The sequence below is a fragment of the Mobula hypostoma genome, chromosome 9 (assembly GCF_963921235.1).
Source record: "Mobula hypostoma chromosome 9, sMobHyp1.1, whole genome shotgun sequence".
Classification (NCBI taxonomy): Eukaryota; Metazoa; Chordata; class Chondrichthyes; order Myliobatiformes; family Myliobatidae; genus Mobula; species Mobula hypostoma.
In genome coordinates this window covers 122,583,610-122,608,372 of record NC_086105.1, presented here as the reverse complement: position 1 = coordinate 122,608,372, position 24,763 = coordinate 122,583,610, and the positions used below count along the sequence as shown (strand labels likewise).

General features: G+C 40.2%; 1 protein-coding gene across 4 annotated transcripts in view; it reads left to right on the top strand.

Annotated features, from left to right (window-relative positions):
* tmc5 (transmembrane channel like 5) overlaps window positions 1-24,763 on the top strand; it is a 125,922-nt gene that overhangs the window by 71,135 nt on the left and 30,024 nt on the right. For all 4 annotated transcript variants that reach the window (XM_063059052.1, XM_063059051.1, XM_063059050.1 and 1 more), the window contains 9 exons: window positions 85-236; window positions 2,340-2,481; window positions 6,937-7,092; window positions 13,515-13,684; window positions 14,217-14,292; window positions 14,445-14,542; window positions 14,970-15,065; window positions 15,159-15,234; window positions 24,368-24,501. In XM_063059052.1, coding sequence (XP_062915122.1) covers window positions 85-236; window positions 2,340-2,481; window positions 6,937-7,092; window positions 13,515-13,684; window positions 14,217-14,292; window positions 14,445-14,542; window positions 14,970-15,065; window positions 15,159-15,234; window positions 24,368-24,501 — 1,100 coding nt within the window. The remainder of the gene's footprint in view (window positions 1-84; window positions 237-2,339; window positions 2,482-6,936; window positions 7,093-13,514; window positions 13,685-14,216; window positions 14,293-14,444; window positions 14,543-14,969; window positions 15,066-15,158; window positions 15,235-24,367; window positions 24,502-24,763) is intronic.

Here is a 24,763-nt window from a genome sequence, read left to right as displayed (position 1 = left end):
AGAGTAGAAACTCCGCAGTGATGGGAGGATTTGGAATGGACTGTTGTGGAATTTCCCAATCTTGACAACCTCTATTTCTTGCAGGGCTATTTTACACAGACCGTGTTTTATTATGGGTTTTATACCAATGCTAGCATTCAAGCAAGTCCTTCTGCTGCAATGTACAATATGCAGCTTGCTTATTTTCTCACATTTGGATTCTACATGCTGATTTGCTTTCTGTATCTGGTTTACAGGTAATTGGATATAATCCTTTCATTTTTTTACCATCAAGTGTAAACTGCTGTATTGACTTTGATTTGCTTATGTTAGCAAAATAAGAAACAAGTAACAACGTACGTACATCATACAGATTTCTCTACTCCCATGCCTTACTGCTGGTTGCTAATGTAGCTCCCTCCTTTTGCATTGTTCTGTGTTTTGCCCTCACGGCACCTGAGCTACCACTTTGCAAAGATAATGGCAGAGATGCATTGTCTCCTTTCCCTGCCACATATGCAAACGCAAACTCCTGCTCCATTTCTGTACCATGTGCCTAGAATATTGCATTACACATATGTGATAAGGCACATGGATAAGTCAATTAATTGGGAATAATACACTCATGCAGTTTCTACTGGTGTTTCAAAATAAGATTGCTTCTGTAAAGCTCCCTCTAACTTGAAAGAAACATGATTACCTTTACCTCCTTCATTCAATAGGAAGGAGGCAATTTAAAAAAAAAAAATGCAGGTGCTGGATATCAGAAATAGAAGCAAAAAATGCTGAAAACACAGAATAAATGGACAGAGACATAGAGTGAATGTTTCACACTGAAGTCCTTTTTAAACAGGGAAAGTTTGAAACAAGTTGTAGAGAGTGTGGATGCAATGTACAGGCCAAAGGAAATACCCCTGAGAAGGCTTGTTGCATCATTGTACCTGGTTGAGATATTAATAAGGGCAGTTGGAGAAAGAGAGAAGATAAACAAAAGACTGTGTAAAAGCTGTGAAATGCCAGTCAGAGTGTATGATTTCAAAAGTTGAATGCTGGAAGTTTTCAGCAGATCAGACTTTCCTGCAGATATATACAGAACACAAATTTAATTACTTCTGCTGCCAATTTCCAATGTCATCTATTTCATCTCTGACTCCTCCCTTCCCTTTCTGGTTTTCTCTTTCTCCATATCAAGAAATAGGTTAGTTCCTAATGCCTTTTACAAGCCAAAGACTCGTACAGCCGTCTAAACTGTAATTTCTCCCACTCTATTTCCTGCAAAGACTGTTTCATTCTTCCCGTTCCCTCCAACGTATCTGATCTAAACCCTACCATGAAGATGCTTCCGAGATACCTTTGATGTACTTCCTCAACTGTAGTTTATCCTGTACAGAGACCTAGCTGCATCTCATCTTTTTTCCCATGCCTCTGATTTCACCCCCTCTTACTGGCCAGAGCACCTCCTGGACAGAGCAAAGATAGGGTTCTTCAGGTTCCCTGCTTTCACTCACCAGCTTCTCAATCCTTTCAAATTTCTGTCGTCAATTGTGAGAATTTATTATCAGGCGCATTTTCCTTTGTAATTTTGAATTCCAAAGGGACCGCTTCCTTTGCAGCTCCTTAGTCAGTGATTCCATCTCCACCAAATACTCCCCTTCCCACAACATATTCCCATTCACAGGAGATCCAATTTTATTTTACATCAACCCTTTTCACTATCCAGGGTCCCAAAATGTCTTTCCAGGTGAGACAGTGATTCATTTCCTTTCCTTACAATTGAATGTACTGCTCTGAATGTGCGCACTTCGTTAAAATCAAAAGCATACTGAGGAACTACTTAACAGATCACTTTCACACACCCTGAGCTTCCACTTGCTGGTCATTTTAATTCTCTCTCCCAGTACCATGCTGATTTATCTGCAGCATCTTATCCTGTTACAGGGAAGCCCGTGTAAGAGTGAGTAACAGTGTCTCATCTTTGGCCAAAAATATCATAATGATATTTTCGGACTTGATACCGAATTCAACAATTTCAGATGACTTACTTTACTGTTTGTAACAGAACTGGTCAGTTTTGTGGTAAGGTGATCCATCGATAATATTGACTTAGTTTTCCTCTCTCCATACAGTCTGAACTTCTGGGAACTTGCAGCATTCTGCTTTGAGTTTTGGACCACTCTGGTCTGCATTTCATCATTTAATATATCCCCATCATTAGTTTTTACAATAAAATTGCAAAGATAATTGAACAGTCTTGCAACTTTTTAAAAGAGCACAAACTCAACAGCTACTTTTTTCTAAATTCTAAATCAGCACAAAAAAAACTGTTTATGCCTGTGCACTTATTCAATTTTCTATTACAGTATAGCAAGGTCATTCAATGAAAACTTCACAATTGGTACTTCATCTGGTGAGGCAGCCTGGCTTCTATGTTCATGGGATTTTAACATAACTAATGAAAAAACTGTTCAACTGAAAAAAACTAGCCTGAGCACACAGTTAAAGGTATGTGCAGGTATTAATATGTTGCAGCTTAAACAATGGAATAATAATTTCATGTGCTGGAGTATTTAAGTTTTATAAAGGAAACTTCTATATTTCTCACTATCTCAGTAAAGCAGCTAGCCTTATCAAAAACCCCATCCGCCGTGAACTTTCTCTCTTCTGCCCTCTCCCATTGCGTAGAAGATACCAAAGCCTGAAAGTGAGTACAATCACGCTCGTACACAGCTTCCGGCCCACTGTTATAAGACTATTGAATAGTTTCACGGTACAATAAGATAGACTCTTGACCTCACAATCTACTGCTTCATTATGATCCTGCACCTTATTATTCACTTGAGTTGTAGTTTCTCTGTAGATGTTACACTTTAGTCTGCATTCTGATATTGCTTTATGTTGTTTTACCCTCGTTGGAGTATGTAATAATTTGATTTGTATGAACAGCATGCATGACATTTTTTTATGGCTTCTCAGTAATATGACAATAATAACCAAATTCCAAGTCTACATTCTAAAAAGATGTTCTGTGTCATTTTAATAACAATTGATTCAGCCTGAAAATTATTAGTCCAGTGTTTCAACAATACATATTGATACTAATAAGGTATCTTCTAAACTTAATATAAGAGTAACAACAGCATATGTTAGTTGCTTCATATTTCAGTTTGCTGTTGTTTATAATGGGGTAAGGACATACCAGTGTTTGAAGCATTCTGATCAGTTACTTCAGCTGGATCTAATAGATTGTTTTCCATAGAAGGTTCAACAGTGCTGTAAAACATAGATAAAACCATAAGACATACTGTAGGAGCAGAATTTGGCCATTTGGCCCATCGGGTTTGCTCTGCCATACCATCATGGCTGACTTATTATTCCTCTAAACACCATTCTCTTGTTCTCCCTGATAACTTTCGAAACCCTGACTAATCAAGAATCTATCAACCTCTGCTTTAAATATACTCAATGACTTGGCTTCCACAGCCATCTGTGACAATGAATTCCACAGATTCAGCACCCTCTGATTAAATAAATTCCTCTTCAGTTCTGTTCTAAATGGGCATTTCTCTATTCTGAGGCTGTGAACTCTGGTCCTAGATTCCCCCTTATAGGGTTTCGGCCCGAAATGTCGACTGTGCTTTTTTCCATAGATACTGCCTGGCCTGCTGAGTTCCTTCAGCATTTTGTGTGTGTCACCCACTATAGGAACATCTTCTCCACATCCACTCTATCAAGGAATTTCAATATTTGATAGGTTTCAGTGAGATCCCTTTCATTTTTCTAAACTCAAGTGAGTACAGGCCTAGAGCCATCAAATGCTCCTCATACGATAACACTCCCTTTCCTAGATTCTTTCTCATAAACCTCCTGTGGACCGTCTCCAAAGTTAGCACATATTTTTCTCGGATAAAGGGCCCAAAACTGCTCACAATACTCTAAGTACAGTCTGACCAATGCCTTATAAAGATCAATATTACTTCATTGTTCTTATATTCTGGTTCTCACAGAATGAATGTTAACATTGCATTTGCCTTCGTTACCACCAACTCAACCTGCAAGTTAATCTTAAGGGAGTCCTAAGTCCCCCTGCATCTCTGTTTTTTGAATTTTCTCCCTGTTTAAAAAATAGTCTACGCCTTTATTCCTCCTACCAAAGTGCATGACCATACACTTCCTTACACTATATTCCAGCTGCCACCTCTTCACACATTCTCCCAATCTGTCCTTCAGCTGACACCCTGCTTCCTCATCACTAATGGCCCCTCCACCTATCCACCATCCACAAATTTGACCACAAAGCCATTAATTCCATCATCCGAATTATTGGCATATAATGGTAAAAGATGCGGTCCCGTCACCGACCCCTGCGGAATACCAGTGGTCACCAGCCAGCAAAGTCCCCCTTTATTCCCACTCTGCCTCCTGCCAGTCAGCCAGGCTTCTATCCATGCTAATATCGTTCTTGTATTATCTTGGGCTCTTATACTGTTAAAGCAGCCTCTTGTGCAGCACCTTGTCACAAGCCTTCTGAAAATCCAAATAAATAACGTCCACTGACTCTCCTTTGTCTATTCTGCTTGTTATTTCCTCAAAGAATTCCAAGAGATTTCTCAAGATTTCCCTGAAGGAAAGTATGCTAACTTTGGCCTACTTTATCACGTGCCTCTGTATTATTGGCTCCTTACCTTAATATTTCATCTTTTTCCTCCTTATGGTTTTTGTAGTTACCTTTTGTTGGATTTTGAAAGTTTCCCAGTTCTTTAACTTCCCACTACTTTTTGATATATTATATGCCCTCTCTTTTGCTTTTATGCTGTTCTTTGTCTTCCATTGTCAGCCACAATTGCCTTATCCTCTCTTTGGAATACTTCATCTTTGGGACGTATCTATCCTGTGCCTTCTGAATTGCTCCCTGAAACTTCAGCCATTGCTGTTCTGTCATCATCCCTGCTAGTGTCCCCTTTCAAATAACTTTGGCCAGTTCCCCTCTCATGCCTTTGTAATTTCCTTTACCCCACTATAATACTGATACTTCTGACTTTAGCTTCTCCCTCTCAAATTGCAGGGTGAATTTTATCATATTATCATCACTGTCTCCTAAGGGTTCCTTTACCTTCGGGTCCCTAATCAAACCTGGTTCATAACACAATACCAATAGATAATTGCCTTCCCCCTAGTGAGCTCAACCACTGGCTGCTCTAAAAAGCCACCTCATAAGCCTTCTACAAATTTCAGTACCAACCTGATTTTCCCAATATACCTGCATATTAAAATCCTCCATGACTATCAAAACATTGCCTTTTATACATGTTTCTTCTAAATCCTTTTGTAATTTGTACCCCACACCCACATCCTGGCCACTGTTCAGAGGCCTGTACATAACTCCCAACTAGGTCTTTTTACCCTTGCAGTTTCTTAACTCTACCCATAAGGATTCTACATCTTCTGATCCTATGTTAGCTTTTTCTAAAGAAGTGATTTTCGTGGTTTTTTTTACCAACAGAGCCTGACCACCCCCTCTGCCTATCTGGCTGTCCTTTTGGTACAATATGTATCCTTGTTTGTTAAGTTTCCAGCCATGACTCAGTGATGCTCACGTTATATCTGCCTACCTCTAGCTGCACTGCTGCCTTATTCCACGTACTGCGTGCATTTCCCATCTCCCTGCCAAATTAGGTTAAACGCTCCCCAACAGTTCTAGTTTAGATTAGATTATGAGGACACTCAGTCCTCGTTTATTATCATTTAGAAATGCATGCATTAAAAAATGATACAACGTTCCTCCAGAATGATATCACAAGAAAACACAGGACAAATCAAGACTAAAACTGACAAAACCACGTAATTATCACGTATAGTTACAACAGTGCAAAGCAATACCATAATTTAATAAAGAGCAGACCATGGGCACGGTAAGAAAAGTCTCAAAGTCCCGATAGCCTCATCATCTCACGCAGGTGGCAGAAGGGAGAAACTCTCCCTGTCATGAACCTCCAAGCACTGCCAACTTGCCAATGCAGCACCATTGGAAGCACCCGACCACAGTGGACTCTTGAGTCCGTCCGAAAACTTCGAGCCTCCGACCAGCCCCTCCAACACAGCCTCTCCGAGCACCATCCTCTGCCAAGCGCTTCGACCCCGCTCCGGCCGCCAAGCGACAAGCAAAGCCTAGGACTCGGGGCCTTCTCCTCCAGAGATTCTGGACCACACAGTAGCAGCAGCAGCGAAGCAGGCATTTCAGAAGTTTCACCAGATGTTCCTCCGTACTCTCACGTCTGTCTCCAACAAATCAGGATTGTGCATAGCACCCTACTTGTCAAATAACAGACATCACTAGCTGAGTGGCTGCAACGAGCTGCGTCGCGCCACCATCTTCTCCTCCCTCTAGCAATCTTGCCTGCATGAATATTGATTCCCCTTGGGTTCAGGTGTTACTGATGAGTTAATATATATGGCAAAATTGTCCACTGTAAACCACTAACAGTATGGAAAATTAACTGAAGGAACATAATGAAAAATATGAACTTTAAGCTTCAAGGGGCGCCCAGAAAAACAAACTAGTCATCTCCCTATGGATATTGACTGCTGTTAGTTATCCCTTATTGAGCATCACTTTAGTTTTGTATCAGGCAGCATGTTTGATTCACATTGAGTGTATGTATTATTCCACTGTGTCTGGGAATTCCGGATCCAGATTTGTCAACACAGAAGAATGACAATATCATGATAATATAATTAAATGAGTCTAAGATCATACAAAGTCTTGATTCTAAAATACTGCAATGCATCCAATCATTTGTGTTCTCTTCCCTAAGTATTTATAGATGACTATGTATGTAAAGAGAAATTATTTTCTTCAGGTATGTTAAATTAGTTTTTCCATAAATGTGATGGTGTTTTTAAAGGATGTGTAAACATGTACCATTCTTATAATTAAAGAGCTGAAATATTTTTCTGCAGGAAATGTTATCAGAAAAAACACGTTACAAGAGACAATTAACAAGAAAGCAGAAAATTGTGAGATGTTTAATTCATCTGATTGCTTGGATTATTTCGTTAGGTACAACAGTGGGCTGCTGTGTTGGAGTTTATTTCTATTCTAAATCTAATTTTCAGGTATGTGCTTATGAATTTCATATTCTGCACTCTGATACTTGCTTAATAAAGTACAGAGATGATTTCAGTTCTCTTATGTCACTGTTCTGTGTCTGGTTGCTTAACAGGGCCATGCGTAAGTTAGGTGAAAGTTAATCTGGTGCTGGTATATATTCAACATCCAAAAAAAACCTCAGAAGTATGAAATAATATAAAATTTCTATTTTGAATGATTGCTTTTGTAACTTAAACGTCCAACAAATAAGCTGTGTAATGATATTGCTATAATGTTATTTAAACAATAGAATTGTCAATTTCTCTGTTCTCCCAATATGATGGGGTTCTGCTTGTGTACAGGTCCTAGGGAAACTACTGGAAAATGATCTGATTGGTTCCCATTGAGCCTGAAAAAGATACAAATGCACCTGCAAAGCAGGTTGTTTTAATAAGCTGTGCTGAGGGAAGAACAGCGGATGGGAATCCCCTTTTGCCAGAAAATCCTTTTCACCTGTTTTAATAAAGGCTGGTTGTGTAAGATGTAGGCTACGGATGATCAGAAATTGGGTGAACCTGAATCCTGAAAAGTCCATACAAGATCAAGAGTAAAAAAGGAAAAACACCATTTTACTTGAGAAGAATGTCGAGCTTCCCTTTTGCTCAGCAGCAGAGCACCAGGGTCTCCAACCACAAAAGGCTAGTTGGTGCGGTTGGTTACTAGTTCAATGCTGATTATCTCTTCTTTTGTCTGGTTAGATGTCGCATTCCATATCGAATTCATCACTTCAGTCCATTCCTTAGTTCCCCAGCAACTATCCCACTGTTTTGTTCAACTCTAGAGAAATGCTAGAAAATTATTTTCAATAAATTACATTGAATCAGAATCATATTTAATTTTATTGTCATATGTTGAGAAATTTGTTGTTTTGTTGCAGCTGTACATTGCAATGCATAATAATAAAAACTATAAATTAAAGTAATAAATATATTTGGAAAAAATTATATTAAGTAAGTAGTTCAAAAAGAGAGCAAAAAATAGCAAGGTAGTGCACTATGAGGAGATCATGAGGTAGCTGATTGTCCATTCGGAAATCTGATGGCGGAGGGGAAGAAGCTGCTCCTAAAGTATTCAATTGCTTAATCATACTCTCATGAAATTAATTGAACTTTATCGTGAAAGATTAGATGGTAACAATTGAAATAAAGTTGACTTTGTATGTCAAAATTATTTCTATTACACAGTCAAATTCTGCCAATCTTAATCTATCATGAATGTATTGATTTCATGGAAGCTGAAATCTTACACCTCCAGGTTCGAGACAGCTACTTCCTGTCAGCCATCCTACTCAATACCTCATTCTAGGAACACTCTACCCACTTGGAACTACAGTAGACATTTTTTTTGTTCTTATTGTGTACAATTTATCTTTAATGTATGCTTTTCTTGTAAATTTTGTGTATCTGTTGCTGCTGCAGCCCACCTGCTGACTATTTCTGTCATTTTTTTTGGTTTTTATTTTGGATTTCCAGTATCTGCAGCATTTTTTAAAACATTTTCACGTACTTATTGAAACTCTAAAATGTTTTCCTGCAAGTTCTGTGCAGATTCTGTAGTTGTCAGCAAGTGTATTAGACAGTTTTTGTATGGAAAATTCTCAGAATCATCATCAAGATATATGAACTATTAATCTATATTTTCTTTTTGCCTTAGCAACTCTGGTATCACATATACAGAGCTGATAGAACGGTTTGCATAGAGTATTTAGGAAAGCAAGTGCACTTTCAACCCTGGCTAAATTGGTTAACTCAGAACCTGAAATTTGGGGAAGATTTTGTTTCAACCATGCAAAAGTCTGCAGAGATTTCAATGACAGGTAGAACAGAAAAGCAGAACCAAACGTCTAGATTATGGAGAGTGAGTATGTAGAAAATGTATGGCTATAGTTGTTTCGTTCAAAGAGAACTACAGATAAATTATTTTCGATATTTAACATTCTTTAGTCATTACACTAGTGAAATTAATTGAACTCTATCATAAAGATTAGCATTTTAATTACCTTAGGAAGGTCTGAAATTTAGATATTAATGAAGCCAAATCAGAGATGCAGTCTTAATCACTTTTCAATATTGCCACTTCAACAGGAGCTACCATGTGTTGTGGCAAGATTAACTTTATTGGTTTACAGTGAGAGGAAGGAGATTTAATGGTCATCTGGGGAGAAGGTTTTGACATAGAGACAAATATGATAACCAGACATGCTCTCAGAGGAAACAGTTGAATCAGATATAACTATGTTTGAGAGGCATTTAGGTAGGCTGTTAAATAGGCAAGCCATAGAAGGATACAGGCATAGTACAAATAGAAGGGATTAACATAGATGGGCAAAATAATCAACATGGATATGTGGGGCAAAGAGAATACTTTTCTGTTATGTGACTCTACAAAATTAGGGTGAAAGCAGAGGAAGACTTTATTAAATGTGGAGTGCATCAGAAAAAAAAGTTGAAATGTTCCAAATTTAGTAACATTGGATTTTTATTAGGAAATTTGAAATTGACCAGCATGTTTTACTATAATGTTTGGATTAGTTGCTAGGAGTAATATAGGCAATTTGGATCAGAGGATTTTTCAAATCACATTTCATGGGTTTTTAAAACTTCAAAAATATTTTTGGGTAAAAACTTAACAGCCATGATTTTAAACAAGTAATGTGACTTAAATATAGCTGCAGTGAAGTGAAATGTGGGAAATATTCTTTGATAAGCATACTCGCCAAATCTTTAACTAAGATTCCAGGATATTCAGAAAAAGAAAACATTAGTTATTTTTTGCCAAAGTGATTTTATGCAGTAGATTTCTTACAAGTGGAAAATATGAAAAAAACAAATTAAATAAATATGGTTATTTTGGGGAAGACACTAAAAATAATTACTATAAATGGTTCTGCTTGCCATTAAATCTTAAGTAGTTCACTAATGATTTTTGGAGGAAAGGAAGTTGCTAGCACAGAACTCTTCTGCCCATATGATTAATTCTCAGAAAGTTAAAGGCTTTATGCTTTCTCCAGGCATCTTGAGATGTCATGATCATTATTTCCTGCATCTTTAGAATAAATTAAAAAGATGCACTTGCTTTGAAAATAACCTAGGGATGCTTTAGGGTTTAATTAGAAATTTATTGATAGCCCTTTGCATTTAGAGTTAAATAGTTAAAAAGATCTTAGGTTTAAAAATAACATAAATTTGCAACACAATTGTTTTCTCAGTATAATTTCAGGTAAAAGAAGCAGAAAAATTAAGAACCTATCTATTTGCCTTATTCTAGGAAGGTTGTGGAGGCTTTAGAGAGGGTGCAGAGATTTACCAGGATGCTGTGTGGATTATGAAGAAAGGTTGAGCAATCCTGCACTTCTCTCTTCGGAGCAAAGAAGGGTGTTAGATGTGTATAAGATGATAAGAAGCATGGCTAGAGTAGACAGACAGCACCTTTTTCCCAGGGCGGTAATAGCTAATATGGGAGGACATACTTCTAAGATAGTTGGAGGAAAGTATAGGGGAGATGTCAGAAATAGGTTTTTACACAGAGAGCTGTGGGTACATGGAATGCACTGCCAGGTGTGCTCGTAGAGGCAGATTCATTGGGGACATTTAAGAGGTGGGCACATGAATGAAAACAAAAGGAGGGTTATATGGGAGAGAAGGGTTACATTGACCTTGCAGTAGGTTAAAAGGTCAGCACAACGTCATCAGCCAAAGGCCTGTACTGTTTTATATTTTTAACAATAGGCTAATGGAATAATGCAGAGGGAAACTAAACTGAATCACTTAATAAATAGCATTGTTGTGTGGAATTGGATTGTAGTACCGAATAAAAGGCAGATACCCTCAAAAACTACCAGAGCATAGTTATTGGAAAGTATCTGAATTAGATGAGAGGAAGAAGTCGGTAGCAGAATCAAATCAGGTTTAATATCACCGGTATATGTTGTGAAATTTGTTGTCTTTGCGGCAACAGTACAATGCAATACATAATAATAGAAAAAAACTTGAATTACAGTAAATATATATATATTAAATAGTTAAATTAAATTAGTGCTAAAATCAAAATAGAAATGTAGTGAGATAGTGTTCAAGAGTGCAACGTCCATTCAGAAATCAAATGGCAGAGGGGATGAAGCTGTCCCTGAATCACTGAATGTGTGCTTTCACACTTCTGTACCTTAACCCTGACGGCAGCAATGAGAACAAGGCATGACCTGGGTGATGGGGCTCCTTAATGGTGGACTCTGCCCTTTTGAGCATCACTTCTAGAAGATGTCCTGGATACCACAGCAGCTGATGCCCATGATGGAGCTGACTAAGTTTACAACTCGCTGCAGCTTATTTCGATCCTGTGCAGTAGCCCACCTCCCCCATTCCAGACAGTGATGCAGCCAGTTAGAATGCTCTCCACGGTACATCTGTCGAAGTTTGCGAGAGATTTTGGTGACCTAGCAAATCTCCTCTAACTCCTAATGAAATACAGCTGCTGTTGTATTTTCTTTCTAGCTGCATCGATATCTTGGGTCCAGGTTAGACCCTTAGGGATATTGACACCCGGGAACTCTGCAATATATGTGCAGGAATCTGTACAATGCTCTGACCTTGTTAGATTAACCATAATAAACTGGGAGAAAGATGGTTATAGGATTGTAGGAGCCTTAACACAGGCCAATTGCCGGGGTTCACAAACTTTTTTATGCCATGGAGCTTTACTATTAACTGAGGAGTCATGGACCTCAGGTTGGGAACTCCTGACCTTTTGGGTGGTTGACAATCCTCTGAATTCCTGTACTTCCTACGATGTACTTCATGGAAAGGCTGAAAATATATAAAAATAGCAGCATGAATACAGATTATTGCCTGCTGATGGGAAGGAGGAAGAAAGAAGCCTGCAATTGAGCTGACCTTTAGCATGTGCTCAATGGAAATTATTTCAATTGGAGTTTAATCTATGCACTAACAACTAGGAGATTAGATGTACGAGAACCTCAAGGTGCATTCAGATCATAATTTTAAGATGCAGAATTGTACAATAGGTAAGAGTATTCCAATTTATCTGGTCAAGATGGCACAGAGCTGCAGTCTCTGTCCCAGTTATGGTTCAGACTTAGTTGGTTTTAGGTTCTTACAGATAGTTTTGGAGGGGGTGCAAGGAAGTTAGGGTTAGGTTAGGGACAGGGATGAGGGAGTTATAGGTTAGAAGCAGTAGATGAAGAATCAGGGAGAGGAGTTGAAGTCCAATTTGGAGAGCTTCATGGTAGAAGGCCAGTGATTCCCATAGATGGACGTCGGATCAGCAAGGCCTGAGGACGTAGCTGAGGGCTGCTGACCTTTAGGTCAGTGAGTCCCGGAATAATAGATTTGTGGGGTTGAAGCTCAAAGGTCAAAGACTGAAGTCAGCGAGCCCGTAAATCCTTGCCCGATGTCTATAAGTCTGGGCCAGCTATAACCATCCAGGTTGGCAAGTCCTAGGGTTGGAGTCCAAGGCCTGGAGTTTAAATTCCCATCATCTGCAAATCCCGGGGTCAATACCATAGGTCAGAGCCCTAAGTTCTAAGACTGAAATTGGCGAGTCCAGAAATCGAGGCCTGTTGGTTGAAGCCCCTGGATCAGAAGGTCTGGAAATCCAAGGTCTGATATCTGCGAGTCTAGTCCAGGGTCTGGAGGTTGGAAGCTTGGAGCCCTTTCGTGTGTATGTGGGTGGGTGCGTAGGTGGATGGAAGGGTGAAAAGGGGCTATTTTAGAAACATAGAACATAGAAAACCTACATCACAATACAGGCCCTTCAGCCCACAAAGCTGTTCCGAACATGTCCTTACCTGAGAAATTACCTAGGGTTACCCATTGTCCTCTATTTTTCTAAGCTCCATGTACCTATGCAGGAGTCTCTTAAAAGACCCTATCGTATCCACCTCCACCACCATCGCCGGCAGCCCATTCCACGCACTCACCACTCTCTGCGTAAAAAACTTACCCCTGACATCTCCTCTGTACCTGCTTCTAAGCACCTTAAAACTGTGCCCTCTCATGTTAGCCGTTTCATCCCTGGGAAAAAGCCTCTGACTATCCATACGATCAATGCCTCTCATCATCTTATACAACTCTATCAGGTCACCTCTCATTTTCCGTCACTCCAAGGAGAAAAGGCCGAGTTCACTCAACCTATTCTCATAAGGCATAATATTTTGTTGTTTTGTTTTGTTACTGCCATTGTGTTCTTGTTGTTGCTTGTATTGTTGCCACTGGAATGTGTGGTGACACTTGCGGGCTGGTAGTGTTGGTTGTTAGCGCAAATGGCGCAGTTTACTGTACGTTTTCATGTATATATGATAAATCGATAAATGAATCTGAATGTGGAATGTATAAAAATGCAAAATAAAGTCATTTAATTTATATTTTCACAGATTATTCAAAAAGATGCAACCAAGGAAGAACTGCAAAAGCAAGCATCTACATTGTTTTTGCCTTTTCTGGTGGCAAGCATCAATTTATTTATACCATTGTTCTTCTCTTTCCTCGGCCTTATGGAAAGATTCAAGTATCCATGGCATGAGATATACGTTCTTATTATAAGGTACTTTTTCATTAAGTAAATCACATGTGTTAAAATTGCCTTGGAAAATAACATTAAAAACAGAACTGTCTGGCTTCTTGTCAATTTTAGTAAATGTTTTAAAAGCAATCACTTTATACATTTGCAATAAATGCTGGAAATATTCTCGAGGTCAGGCAGCAGTTGTGGAGAAAGACACAAAGTTCAAAGTAAATTTATAATCAAAGAACTTACATGTCACCATATACAACCCTGAGATTCATTTCCTTGCGGGCAAACGCAGTAAATACAAGAAACACAATAGAATCAGTGAAAGTCCACACCCAACAGGACGGTCAACAACCAATGTGCAAAAGACAATAGAATGTAAATACGAAAAGAAAGAGAAAAAATTAGTAATAATAATAAATAAATAAGCTATAAATAGCAAGAACATGAGTCAAGGAGACCTCCGTACTTTTTCCATTTAATTGGAGAATGTGAGTCAGAAATCAAGGTGCAGTAGTATAAAGTGCGTATGATGCATAATGAATGTATTAACTTCTTCACGCAGAAACATTTTGCTGAAGATGTCAATAACTGGAGTTCTGTGCTACTATTGGCTGGTGATAGTAGCAGAAGTAATGGAGGTATGTTTCATGGTACATTTTCAATGATTTGCCATTCTAACTAAACTCCAATTCCTAACTAAACATGACTCTTGTTCTGTCTACAAAAGTTTGAGTTATAAAGAATATCTATCAAAATTTCAATTCAAGAATGATATTTGTTTGATTAACAGTGTTGGGAAACTTTCGTAGGCCAAGATCTCTACCGACTTGTAGTGACTGATTTTATCTTCTCATTATTCAGTTCCTTCTTTGGGGAATTCATTCGAAGGTATGCCCTGAGGTTTGAAAAGTATTGTCATGCTTGAAATATTAATAGTTTTGATCCTGTAATTAAATGAAATGTTAAATATTATTTTTAAGATAGATAAAGCCCAATACTATCACTGTATTCCTTGCCTACTTATCTGCTCACCCCCTTCCAGCTCCACAGCCCCACACTTCTCACCCCCCCCAACTAATATCATCAGGACTGATTCACACTGTTCATATTAGCGAAGTCGCAATATAATTGTTCATTATCCCCTCTCCATCTACGTTCCACTCATCACCATCCAGCCCTCTATCTTCTCGAGCCTCACTTAATTATACTGTAATGTGCTGAAAATTTTAATGGTAATGTTTGAAGTAACATGGAATGGCATAGCAATCAGTCATTTTAATGGAATACCAACTATTACTTTCTAAAATTGCTTTAGCGTCATAGGGAGATATTGCTGGCCAAAACTTGGAATACCAGAATTCGACATTGCAAGGAATGTGTTAGCATTAATCCATGCACAAACACTTGGATGGTAAGTAGGATGAGATATTTTCAAAAAGTGTATCAAATTAGACACACTCAGTATTCTGTATTTACTAATATTCTTTGTTTATTTTATTTTTAGGGTTGGACTTTTCTTTGCACCCCTTTTACCAGCAATACAGATCATTAAGTTCTTCATTACGTTTCACGTTAAAAGGGTATGGTAGATAGTCCAATATTACAATTTATTATAAATTTTTGGAACTGTGACTTCTGTAAAAATTGCAGCCTGGATTTTAATTTCTCAACATGTAGGGTGGAGGAAGTAATCCAGACGGCCTGTAATGGTGTTTAACCTAGCCGTTGTGTTGCAGTTACACTGAGTGATGATAATTTACATGAATGGATTCCAGTTCTGTTGTTGAACAGGACTGAGGTTTATTTCCCGTGGATTTTGGAGCTGTGAACTCAACAGTAGAAATTGGTGGATTCAAGTGCAGCCTTTGGTTCTGGTAAAGATGTAATGCTAAAGTCTGAAGCGGTTTGCAAGAAGTTACTTGTCCCTGTCCATTGGAGGAAGAATCTCATTAGTGAAGTAAATAAGACTTGATTCGCGATTAGTGGGAGTAGTGAGATGCTACTTTCATGATTCACTCCTGTGCTGTCAGGCTGTAATAGATTTTAACCCCTCAGTACAGGAGCAGGGAGCACAGAATAGAAAGGAACGGCAGAAAATTGGATGTGATGCTCCAACCACCTTCATCCAATAGCTGCTGACAATGCATGTTAATAGCTTCCCAGCTACTATAACTGGTGACAGAATTAAATAGCATCAACCTACATGATAATGAACTCTCACACCTTGTGATTTAATGTCCATGGTGGCTGAAAATAATTTGTGAATAGTATTATCTTGCAAGTTACAATTCATATCTATATCTTCAGGTCCCTCTCAGGAGATGGTCCAGTCGGACAATCTCTTTAGAGGAAATTACTTCCGCAAAGGATCTACTTTCTCATTGTGCATTGTATAGGTGGCACAGTTGTTTGGACTCTTGCATTTTGATAGAATTGAAAGCAGGTAGATGAGCTTTTACCAAGTAATACTCTCATCAGAAGTGAGTAAGAGCACATAGTGAAGAATGGACAGCTGTGGCCAACATGTTCAACTATTGTTCAGTTATCTTCACCATATACTGCATTCATAAAAGGGAACTATAGCAGAAAACAAAAGGTCAAATTAACTTATAATATATGTCACAGGACAAATGTTAGAAACTGTTATTAAGGCATTACGTTTGGTAGAAATATTTTTTTTGTTATTTTCACATATATCAATATACATTGAGAAGCTTGTCTTGCATACTGATCAAATCATTACACAGTGCATTGAGCTAGAATAAGGTAAAATAATAATGCAGAATAAAGTGCAAAATCTACTGAAAAGGTGCAGTGCGTGTAAATGATAAATACAAGATCATAATGAGGTAGATTGTGAGGTCAAGAGTCCATTTGATCATGCAAAAGGTCCATTCAAGAGTCTGCTAACAGTGGGATAGAAGCTGTCCTTGAGCCTGATGGTACATGTTTTCAGGCTTTTGTATCTTCTGCCCAATGGGAGAGGGGAGAAGAGAGATTACAGGGCATTTGGGCAAAGTCAAAATGAGTTTTGGGGAATTCAGTTCCAAATATGAGGCTATATCAAATACTGGGAAAATCAAAGGTCCTGGTAACACATTTGCATGAGTAGCAGATTGACTGGTTACAGGAAATTAAAACATAAGTGGGTCTAGGATCGTAAGATGGAAAGAGTAATTTGCCAGAGAGCTAGCGCTGGGACCTCAACTTTTATAAGTACATCGTTTTTAAATAATTTTAATGAAGGAACAAAAGGTATGATTATTAAATATGCTAATAACAAAATGTCTGGTATGAAATTAAGTTGCAAAGAGGACATGAAGCTACTGCAGGAATAAAGTGTTGTGAATGGGCAAAGTCTGGTAAATATAGTATAATATAGGAAAAGGAGAAATTCTCCATTTTGGCATGGGAAATGAACCAAAAATAGTGTATTATTGAAATAGTGAGAGATTCTTGAGCTCTGAAGTATAAAGCAATTAGGTTGGCCTAACACATAAATGCAAAAACTGGGCATACAAGCACAGAAAGAATGTAGGGAAGCTAACAGAACTTAATTATTTATTGCAGAGAGAATTCAATATGAAAATAAGAGTTCTGATGAAAGATCTTTGACCTGAAACATTAACCTATTCTCTTCATTTAGATGTTACGTAACATGTTGATTTTTCTCAGTAATTTGATTTTATTTTATGAAAATACTGAGTTTATGAATGGTTATTGATGAAACTTCATTTGAAGAACTATGTATTGTGTTGATTTCTTCCTTTAAGAAAGGATATTAATACATAGAAAGAAGTTTCAAGAAGGTTAATTAGTCTAATATCTGAAAAACCAGGTTATCGTAGGAGGAGAGGCTTATATCTAGATTTTATAAGATTGAGATGGGACTTGATTGAAAGATTGGATACTGAATGCTCTAACATAGGATGCTGCTTTCTGGGAGAATAGAATCAGGTTTATTATCTTGAGTAAATGTTTTGAAATTTGTCTTTGTGCAGCAATTTATTGCAGTACATAAAAACTGAATTACAGTAAACATACCAAATAGTTAAATAAGTAGTGAAAAAAAATTAGATCTATCAGCTATTGCTTAAATATCCCTGCTAGATTATTCTAGTTAGATCAATAACTAGGGATGCTCTGAAACAGAATGATGTCAATAGCATTAAACCAGATCCCAGTGTTTATCAGAAGGATGACGAGAAAGCTTTCAATGAAAAGATATTAGGCTTTTTTCCACCTTTGTTACATAACTACTAGAAAAATGTCATCTTTATTCATTCTAGAATTTTAGTTTAATTTGGTCCTCATTTAAGGCATATGAAGCAAATGCCAGTACTCTTTGTTACGAGAATACACATAAAATTAAGATGTTTGCTGGCCTGGGCTAGCATCAGTGGCATCAGCAGTTGGTCTGCCACCTGCCCTCAGGGGAAGGAGAGATAAGGAACAATGGAGCAGCGTCTGGAGATGTGTAATGGAGGGACGTGGGAGAGGGAGCTGTCTGGAGCGGCTCCCCCTTTGAACCCTGAACTGTTTGAAGTGATGGACAGGCGATACCCCAGCAGGGGGGATAAAAAGGGACAGGTTCGCTAAGGCGACACACACGCCACCCGAGGTAACGAGACCCTGGAAGCGGTGCGCCTCTCACGAGTGGTGAGAAGTACCGGACAACGCACAGGGTGGAAAGGTACGATCAGCGGGAACCCGGTGTGTGTCCGCCCTTGCCTGGGTGCCGGGTTCACTGCAGAGGATCGACCGCATCTGGAGGAGGGGTCACAGTCGGTGACCTCAGGTGACATCACCAAGGACCCGCCCAAAAGTTGCTCGTGAGCAATCTCGCTGGTCTGTGAGTGAAGCTGTGCTGAATGATGAGTTGTTCTCTCTGTCTCTCTTCCCCCACCTTGTCCATCGCCATGGCAACGATTACTGCGAACTGAACTTTGAGTCATTTTGAAATTGGTCATTTACCCCTAGACAACGATAGAGCTTGATTGATGCTGTTATCTTAATTCTGTGCACATGTGTGGTTATCATTGTTGAATTGTTGCATTTATTATCCTTTCGATTACTGTGTTGCTTGTTTCTTTAATAAAACTTTCTTAGTTCTAGTACTCCAGACTCCAACTGAGTGATCCATTTCTGCTGGTTTGGCAACCCAGTTACGGGGTACGTAACATAAGTGGGGGCTCGTCCGGGATTTTGAACGCTAAATTTGGGACGGAGTAAATTGATTGGGTTAAAATTCCCGAAAGAAAGAAAAGACAAACAGCAGAAATGGAGGTTGAGGAATTTATAAAGGCGCCGACCTTGGAGGCATTAGAGGATGCCAGGAAATCGGAATTGATAGCTGTGGCCAAACGGGTGAATCTTGCTAAGGTGAAGTCGACAATGAGGAGAGAGGAGATACACAGAGCTATTGTAGAGCACTATGTATCTAAAGGTGTGTTTCCCCAAGGTGAGCTGGGGGTGGTGTCTATTGAAAAACCTGCTGGAGACGCGGTACAGGTACAGCTTGAAAAACTGAGACTCGAGCACGAGTTCCGGGTACGGCAGTTAGAACACGAAGAGAAGCAGTTAGAAAGGCAGGAGAGAGAGAGAGAGTTAGAAAGGCGGGAGAGAGAGAAAGAGTTAGAAAGGCAGGAGAAAGAGAGAGAGTTAGAAAGGCGGGAGAAAGAGAGAGAGTTAGAAAGGCGGGAGAGAGAGAAAGAGTTAGAAAGGCGAGAGAGAGAGAAAGAGGTAGAAAGGCAAGAGAGAGAGAAAGAGGTAGAAAGGCAAGAGAGAGAAAGACAGTTGGAGAAAGAGGAGAAACAGAGGGAAAGGGAATTTGAGCTGGAGAAGTTAAAGATAAGGGCCGAGCAGGGGCTCGTGCCGAACCAAGGTGGAGGGTTCCGGGCGACCCAGGAGGTTAGGCTGGTTCCCCCATTTGACGATACCGATGTGGATCGGTACTTTCTCCATTTCGAAAAAGTGGCCATAAGTCAGGACTGGCCAAGGGATAAGTGGGTTGTTTTACTTCAGAGTGTACTGAAAGGGAAAGCCCAACAAGCTTACTCCGCTTTATCCGCGGAAGATGCCCAGAGGTATGAGGTGGTGAAAGAGGCCATCCTCAGGATTTATGAGTTGGTCCCGGAGGCATACCGGCAGAGGTTCCGGAATGCGAGGAAGCGGTGGGACCGCACGTATTTGGAGTTTGCTCGCGAGATGCAAACATATTGTGAGCGTTGGTGCGCCTCGAAGGGGGTAGAGGGGGATTATGACAGACTGCTGCAGCTGATTCTGATTGAGCAGTTTAAAGGTTGTGTCCCTGAGGGTATGAGACCCTACCTCGATGAGAAAGAGGCAGCCACGTTAGCCGCAACTGCTAAGTTAGCGGATGAGTATGCGTTGACGCATAAAATGAAGTTTGCCCCGAGTAAAGGCTACCAGAAGGGTAGTCAGGACGGCGGGGAGAGTCCACCGGAAAAGTCAGAAAGTAAGCCGGGGACTAGTGAAAAGGATAAGGTAGACCGGGAGCAGTCTGGTAGGAAGTCTCCTGGGGTCGTCTGTTATAATTGTGGGAAAGTCGGACACTTTGCGTCCAGGTGCTTTGCCCCAAGGAAGGAGACGGGGAAAGGAAAAGCTGAAATTTTGAATGGCTGTATTGAGCTGTTAAGCGAACCGCTAGGGAAGGACAGGTCTGAAAAAGTCCAGGAAGGGCGCGAGAGGTTTATCTCGGCCGGACTGGTGTCAGTGAAGGAGGGGTTGGAACCAGTTCCAGTGCGGATCTGGAGAGACACGGGAGCGTGTCAGTCACTAATACTGAGGAGTGTATTAGAGTTTAGCTCAGAGACCCAGACTGGGGAGGTAGAGGTCAAAGGTGTTGGGGAAGGGACAGAGTCAGTCCCTTTGCACCAGATACATTTACAGAGCAACCTGGTCTCTGGACTAGTCACGATCGGGGTGAGGTCCGAATTACCGATGAAAGACGTGGAAGTCTTGCTCGGTAATGACATCGCCGGAGGAATCGTGTTCCCAGTCGTGAGATTGACGGGTCAGCCTGCCAGCATGGAGGCCCCGCCCGCGATGGTGAATTTGGCTGAAACATTTCTGCCAACCTTGTATGAGACAGGGTGTAGTGAGATAAGAGGTAGTGAGGGAGCTGGGACGGACGTAGCAGTAGCCAGGAAAGAATTTGTGCAGACGCAGGAGCGAGACGAGGGGCTGATGGTTTTTGCCGAGACCGCTCTCTCTGACACAGCCTTGACAAGCTATTGTGCGGATGAGGAAGTGCTAAGGAAGAAAGGGAAATCAAGTACAGTACCCGCAGATGAGGAATGGGGGGTGGTGCAAAAGAGTTATGGGGATGAGGTTTTTAACATGGCCCACGAGGTACCCCCCGGTGGACATTTTGCGGTGCTGGAGGAAACAGTTGGTGGAATCATGAAAGAGAGTTACCGGCTGCCCAGGGGGAAAAATGTTATTGATCATGACCGACGCGAACTGAGACGGTCACCGGCTTTTGATATGCTAACAAACCTAGTCGGTGTTAGCGTGGAAATCAATGAAGCTAGGGGCCCCTTGATAAGAGGAAAAAACCATTTTGAAAAGATTAGGATGGGATCGGTCAGATGGGAGAAGGCTATTGTTTTGGCCAGGTCTACTGATAAGGTCTCTCCCTTAATCCCCGAAGGAGTAATTAAACGACTCGCACCCATGTGTTTGATTGTCCCGAGGAAATGCAAAGAACTGGGACGTTGGGCGATGTGGTTACAATAGGGCAGCCAAGTAAACAACACCCATATTTTTCGAGTAATTCAGTGACTAAAGGTCTGATGAACACAGAGGTGTGTATTGGCAATTTAACACGGCTGTCTGAAGCCAGCTTGATAGTGAACCTTGAAAAAAATGAATTCGGCCACACGAAGGTCACTTACCTGGCAATTGTGGTGACACAGGGGCAGCTGGCAGTGATGCAAGCTACAGTGCAGGCTATCGCTGACCTCCCAACCCCGACAGACAAGAGGGCCCTCAGAAGGCTCTTGGAGATGGTGGGGTACTGCAGGAAGTTTTGCAATAACTCTGCGGTCAATACCCGTCCCCCTCCTACTAAGCCCTTGCGAGAGAAAACTGAGTCGGAATGGGACGACCCTTGTTGTTGTGGTCCGGGACAAAACCAAATGAGAGGTTACATTGGTCGCAATTCATCAGTGCTTTTGGCCACTCTGAAGTTTGCTGAGTTGGAGCCTGGTCTAAGGGATTATTAATAACACGTGTAAAAGGAACAGAAAATGTGATGACTGACTGTCAAGGTGTTGACAGCTTCAAATTCTCTGTATTAGCTAAATAACTGTTAAAGATGTATATTGTGTATGTATCAGATAATGTAGTCATGTTTGTAATTTTTACCTCCTGGTAAAAATCCTTAAAGGGGGGAAGTGTTACGAGAATACACATAAAATTAAGATGTTTGCTGGCCTGGGCTAGCATCAGTGGCATCAGCAGTTGGTCTGCCACCTGCCCTCAGGGGAAGGAGAGATAAGGAACAATGGAGCAGCGTCTGGAGATGTGTAATGGAGGGACGTGGGAGAGGGAGCTGTCTGGAGCGGCTCCCCCTTTGAACCCTGAACTGTTTGAAGTGATGGACAGGCGATACCCCAGCAGGGGGGATAAAAAGGGACAGGTTCGCTAAGGCGACACACACGCCACCCGAGGTAACGAGACCCTGGAAGCGGTGCGCCTCTCACGAGTGGTGAGAAGTACCGGACAACACACAGGGTGGAAAGGTACGATCAGCGGGAACCCGGTGTGTGTCCGCCCTTGCCTGGGTGCCGGGTTCACTGCAGAGGATCGACCGCATCTGGAGGAGGGGTCACAGTCGGTGACCTCAGGTGACATCACCAAGGACCCGCCCAAAAGTTGCTCGTGAGCAATCTCGCTGGTCTGTGAGTGAAGCTGTGCTGAATGATGAGTTGTTCTCTCTGTCTCTCTTCCCCCACCTTGTCCATCGCCATGGCAACGATTACTGCGAACTGAACTTTGAGTCATTTTGAAATTGGTCATTTACCCCTAGACAGCGATAGAGCTTGATTGATGCTGTTATCTTAATTCTGTGCACATGTGTGGTTATCATTGTTGAATTGTTGCATTTATTATCCTTTCGATTACTGTGTTGCTTGTTTCTTTAATAAAACTTTCTTAGTTCTAGTACTCCAGACTCCAACTGAGTGATCCATTTCTGCTGGTTTGGCAACCCAGTTACGGGGTACGTAACATCTTATACAAAGAGCAGTGGCAGTAGTCTTTAAGTATTTTTGAGACAATGAATATTTAGCAATTCAGGAATGCAAGATTATCTTGATTAGATAGAAATTTGGAGTTAAGTTACAGTGAGATCAATCATAATCTTACTAATTAGTAGAGCAGACTTGAGAGTTTGAATGGCACTGTGCTGTCTTCTGCTTCTGAAACTTGTTTCTATTAACTTCAAGTGACCTAATTTAAGAAATGGAAAGCAATGCACAACCAGTACTAAGTTACACTTTAATGCAAGAGACTGACGATAAATATCTACTTTGTAGTGTGTCAATTGACATCGATGGCTTCAATATCTGAGAGATTACTAGACTCTTACTGTAATTCCTAAAAAAATGCACAATCCAGTTTAACATGTAAATATTCTCAACTGTATATGTTGTCTTGAAATTGTGAAGCTGCTTTTTTTTTCTTAATCAAGATAGCATAAAATGCTTAATTGGTGCTAAATGTGGAATAAATCTTTATGAAAGTTGGCATATATATAATTTTATTATTATAACATAGAACTTTACTGCACAGTATAAGCCCTTTGGCCACGATGTTATGCCAGCCAGTTCTAAGGTCAATCCAACCCCTTCCTCCTACATCGCCCATCATTTTTCTAACTTCTACATATCTACCGAAGTTTCTTACATGCCCATAATGTACAGTATCTGTCTCTACCACAACCCTTAGAAAGACACTCAGTGCACTCACTACTCTATGTAAAAAAAATTACTTCTGACATTTCTCCTATACTTTCCTCAAATCACCTTAAAATTATTAACCCTTACTTCCAGACTGGGAAAATGTCTCTGGCTATCCATTCAAACTATGCCTCTTATCATCTTGTAAACTTCTATCAAGTCACTTCTCATCCTCCTTCGCTCCAGAGAAAAAAGCCCTAGTTCACTCAACTTATCTATTTAAGACATGCTCTCTAATTCAGGCAGCTTCCTGGTAAATCTCTTCTACACCTTCTCTAAAGCTTCTACATCCTTCCAAGACTGAGGTAACCAGAACACAGTGTGGTCTAGCCAGGGTTTTATAGAGCTACATTACCTTGCAGTTCTTGAACTCAATCCCCTGACTAAAAGACAGCACCACCATATGCTTTGTTAACAACTTAAGTGGGAACTTTGAGGGATCTATGGGTGCAGACCCCAAAATCCTTCTGTTCCCCCACAATGCTAAGAATCCTGCCTGCCATTAACCCTGTTTTCTGCTTTCAAGTTTGATTTTCCAAACTGAATCACTTCATACTTTTCTGGTTTGAACTCCATTTGCCTGTATTAACAGCTGCGATTCTTATTAAAAGTAACATTACTTTGTATACTAAAAGTAGTTTGGAAATAACATGACTACATCCATAATGAATGTTTTCTACTGTTTTGCAGAGAAATCGTTGATTAATAGTTTTAACTTTGTGTTCAGGTTAGTCTGATGATGAATTGTCAGCCACCTCGCATAGCTTGGCGAGCTTCCCACATGACAACAATCTTCATTTTCCTGTTGTTCTTTCCTGCCTTTATCGGGGTTCTTTGCCTGATAGGCGTAACTGTGTGGAGGTAGGTTGCATTTTTTTAACCAAATGTAGTGAGATTAGCATTATTGATATAGTTTCTGGAGGTTTGCTGTACTCTTTAATTAATAACGTGCCTATAAACAAAAGGAAGGGGGAATGGTCTGATAGAGATATTTATTTTTTCCTAATATCATGGATTCATTTGTGCAGTGGACAGATCTGCTTGGCTTAAAAAGAAACAATTTATCTACAATTATTAAATTTTCAAGCATAGTCCATGTCCTTGCCATGTTATTCTAGTTACA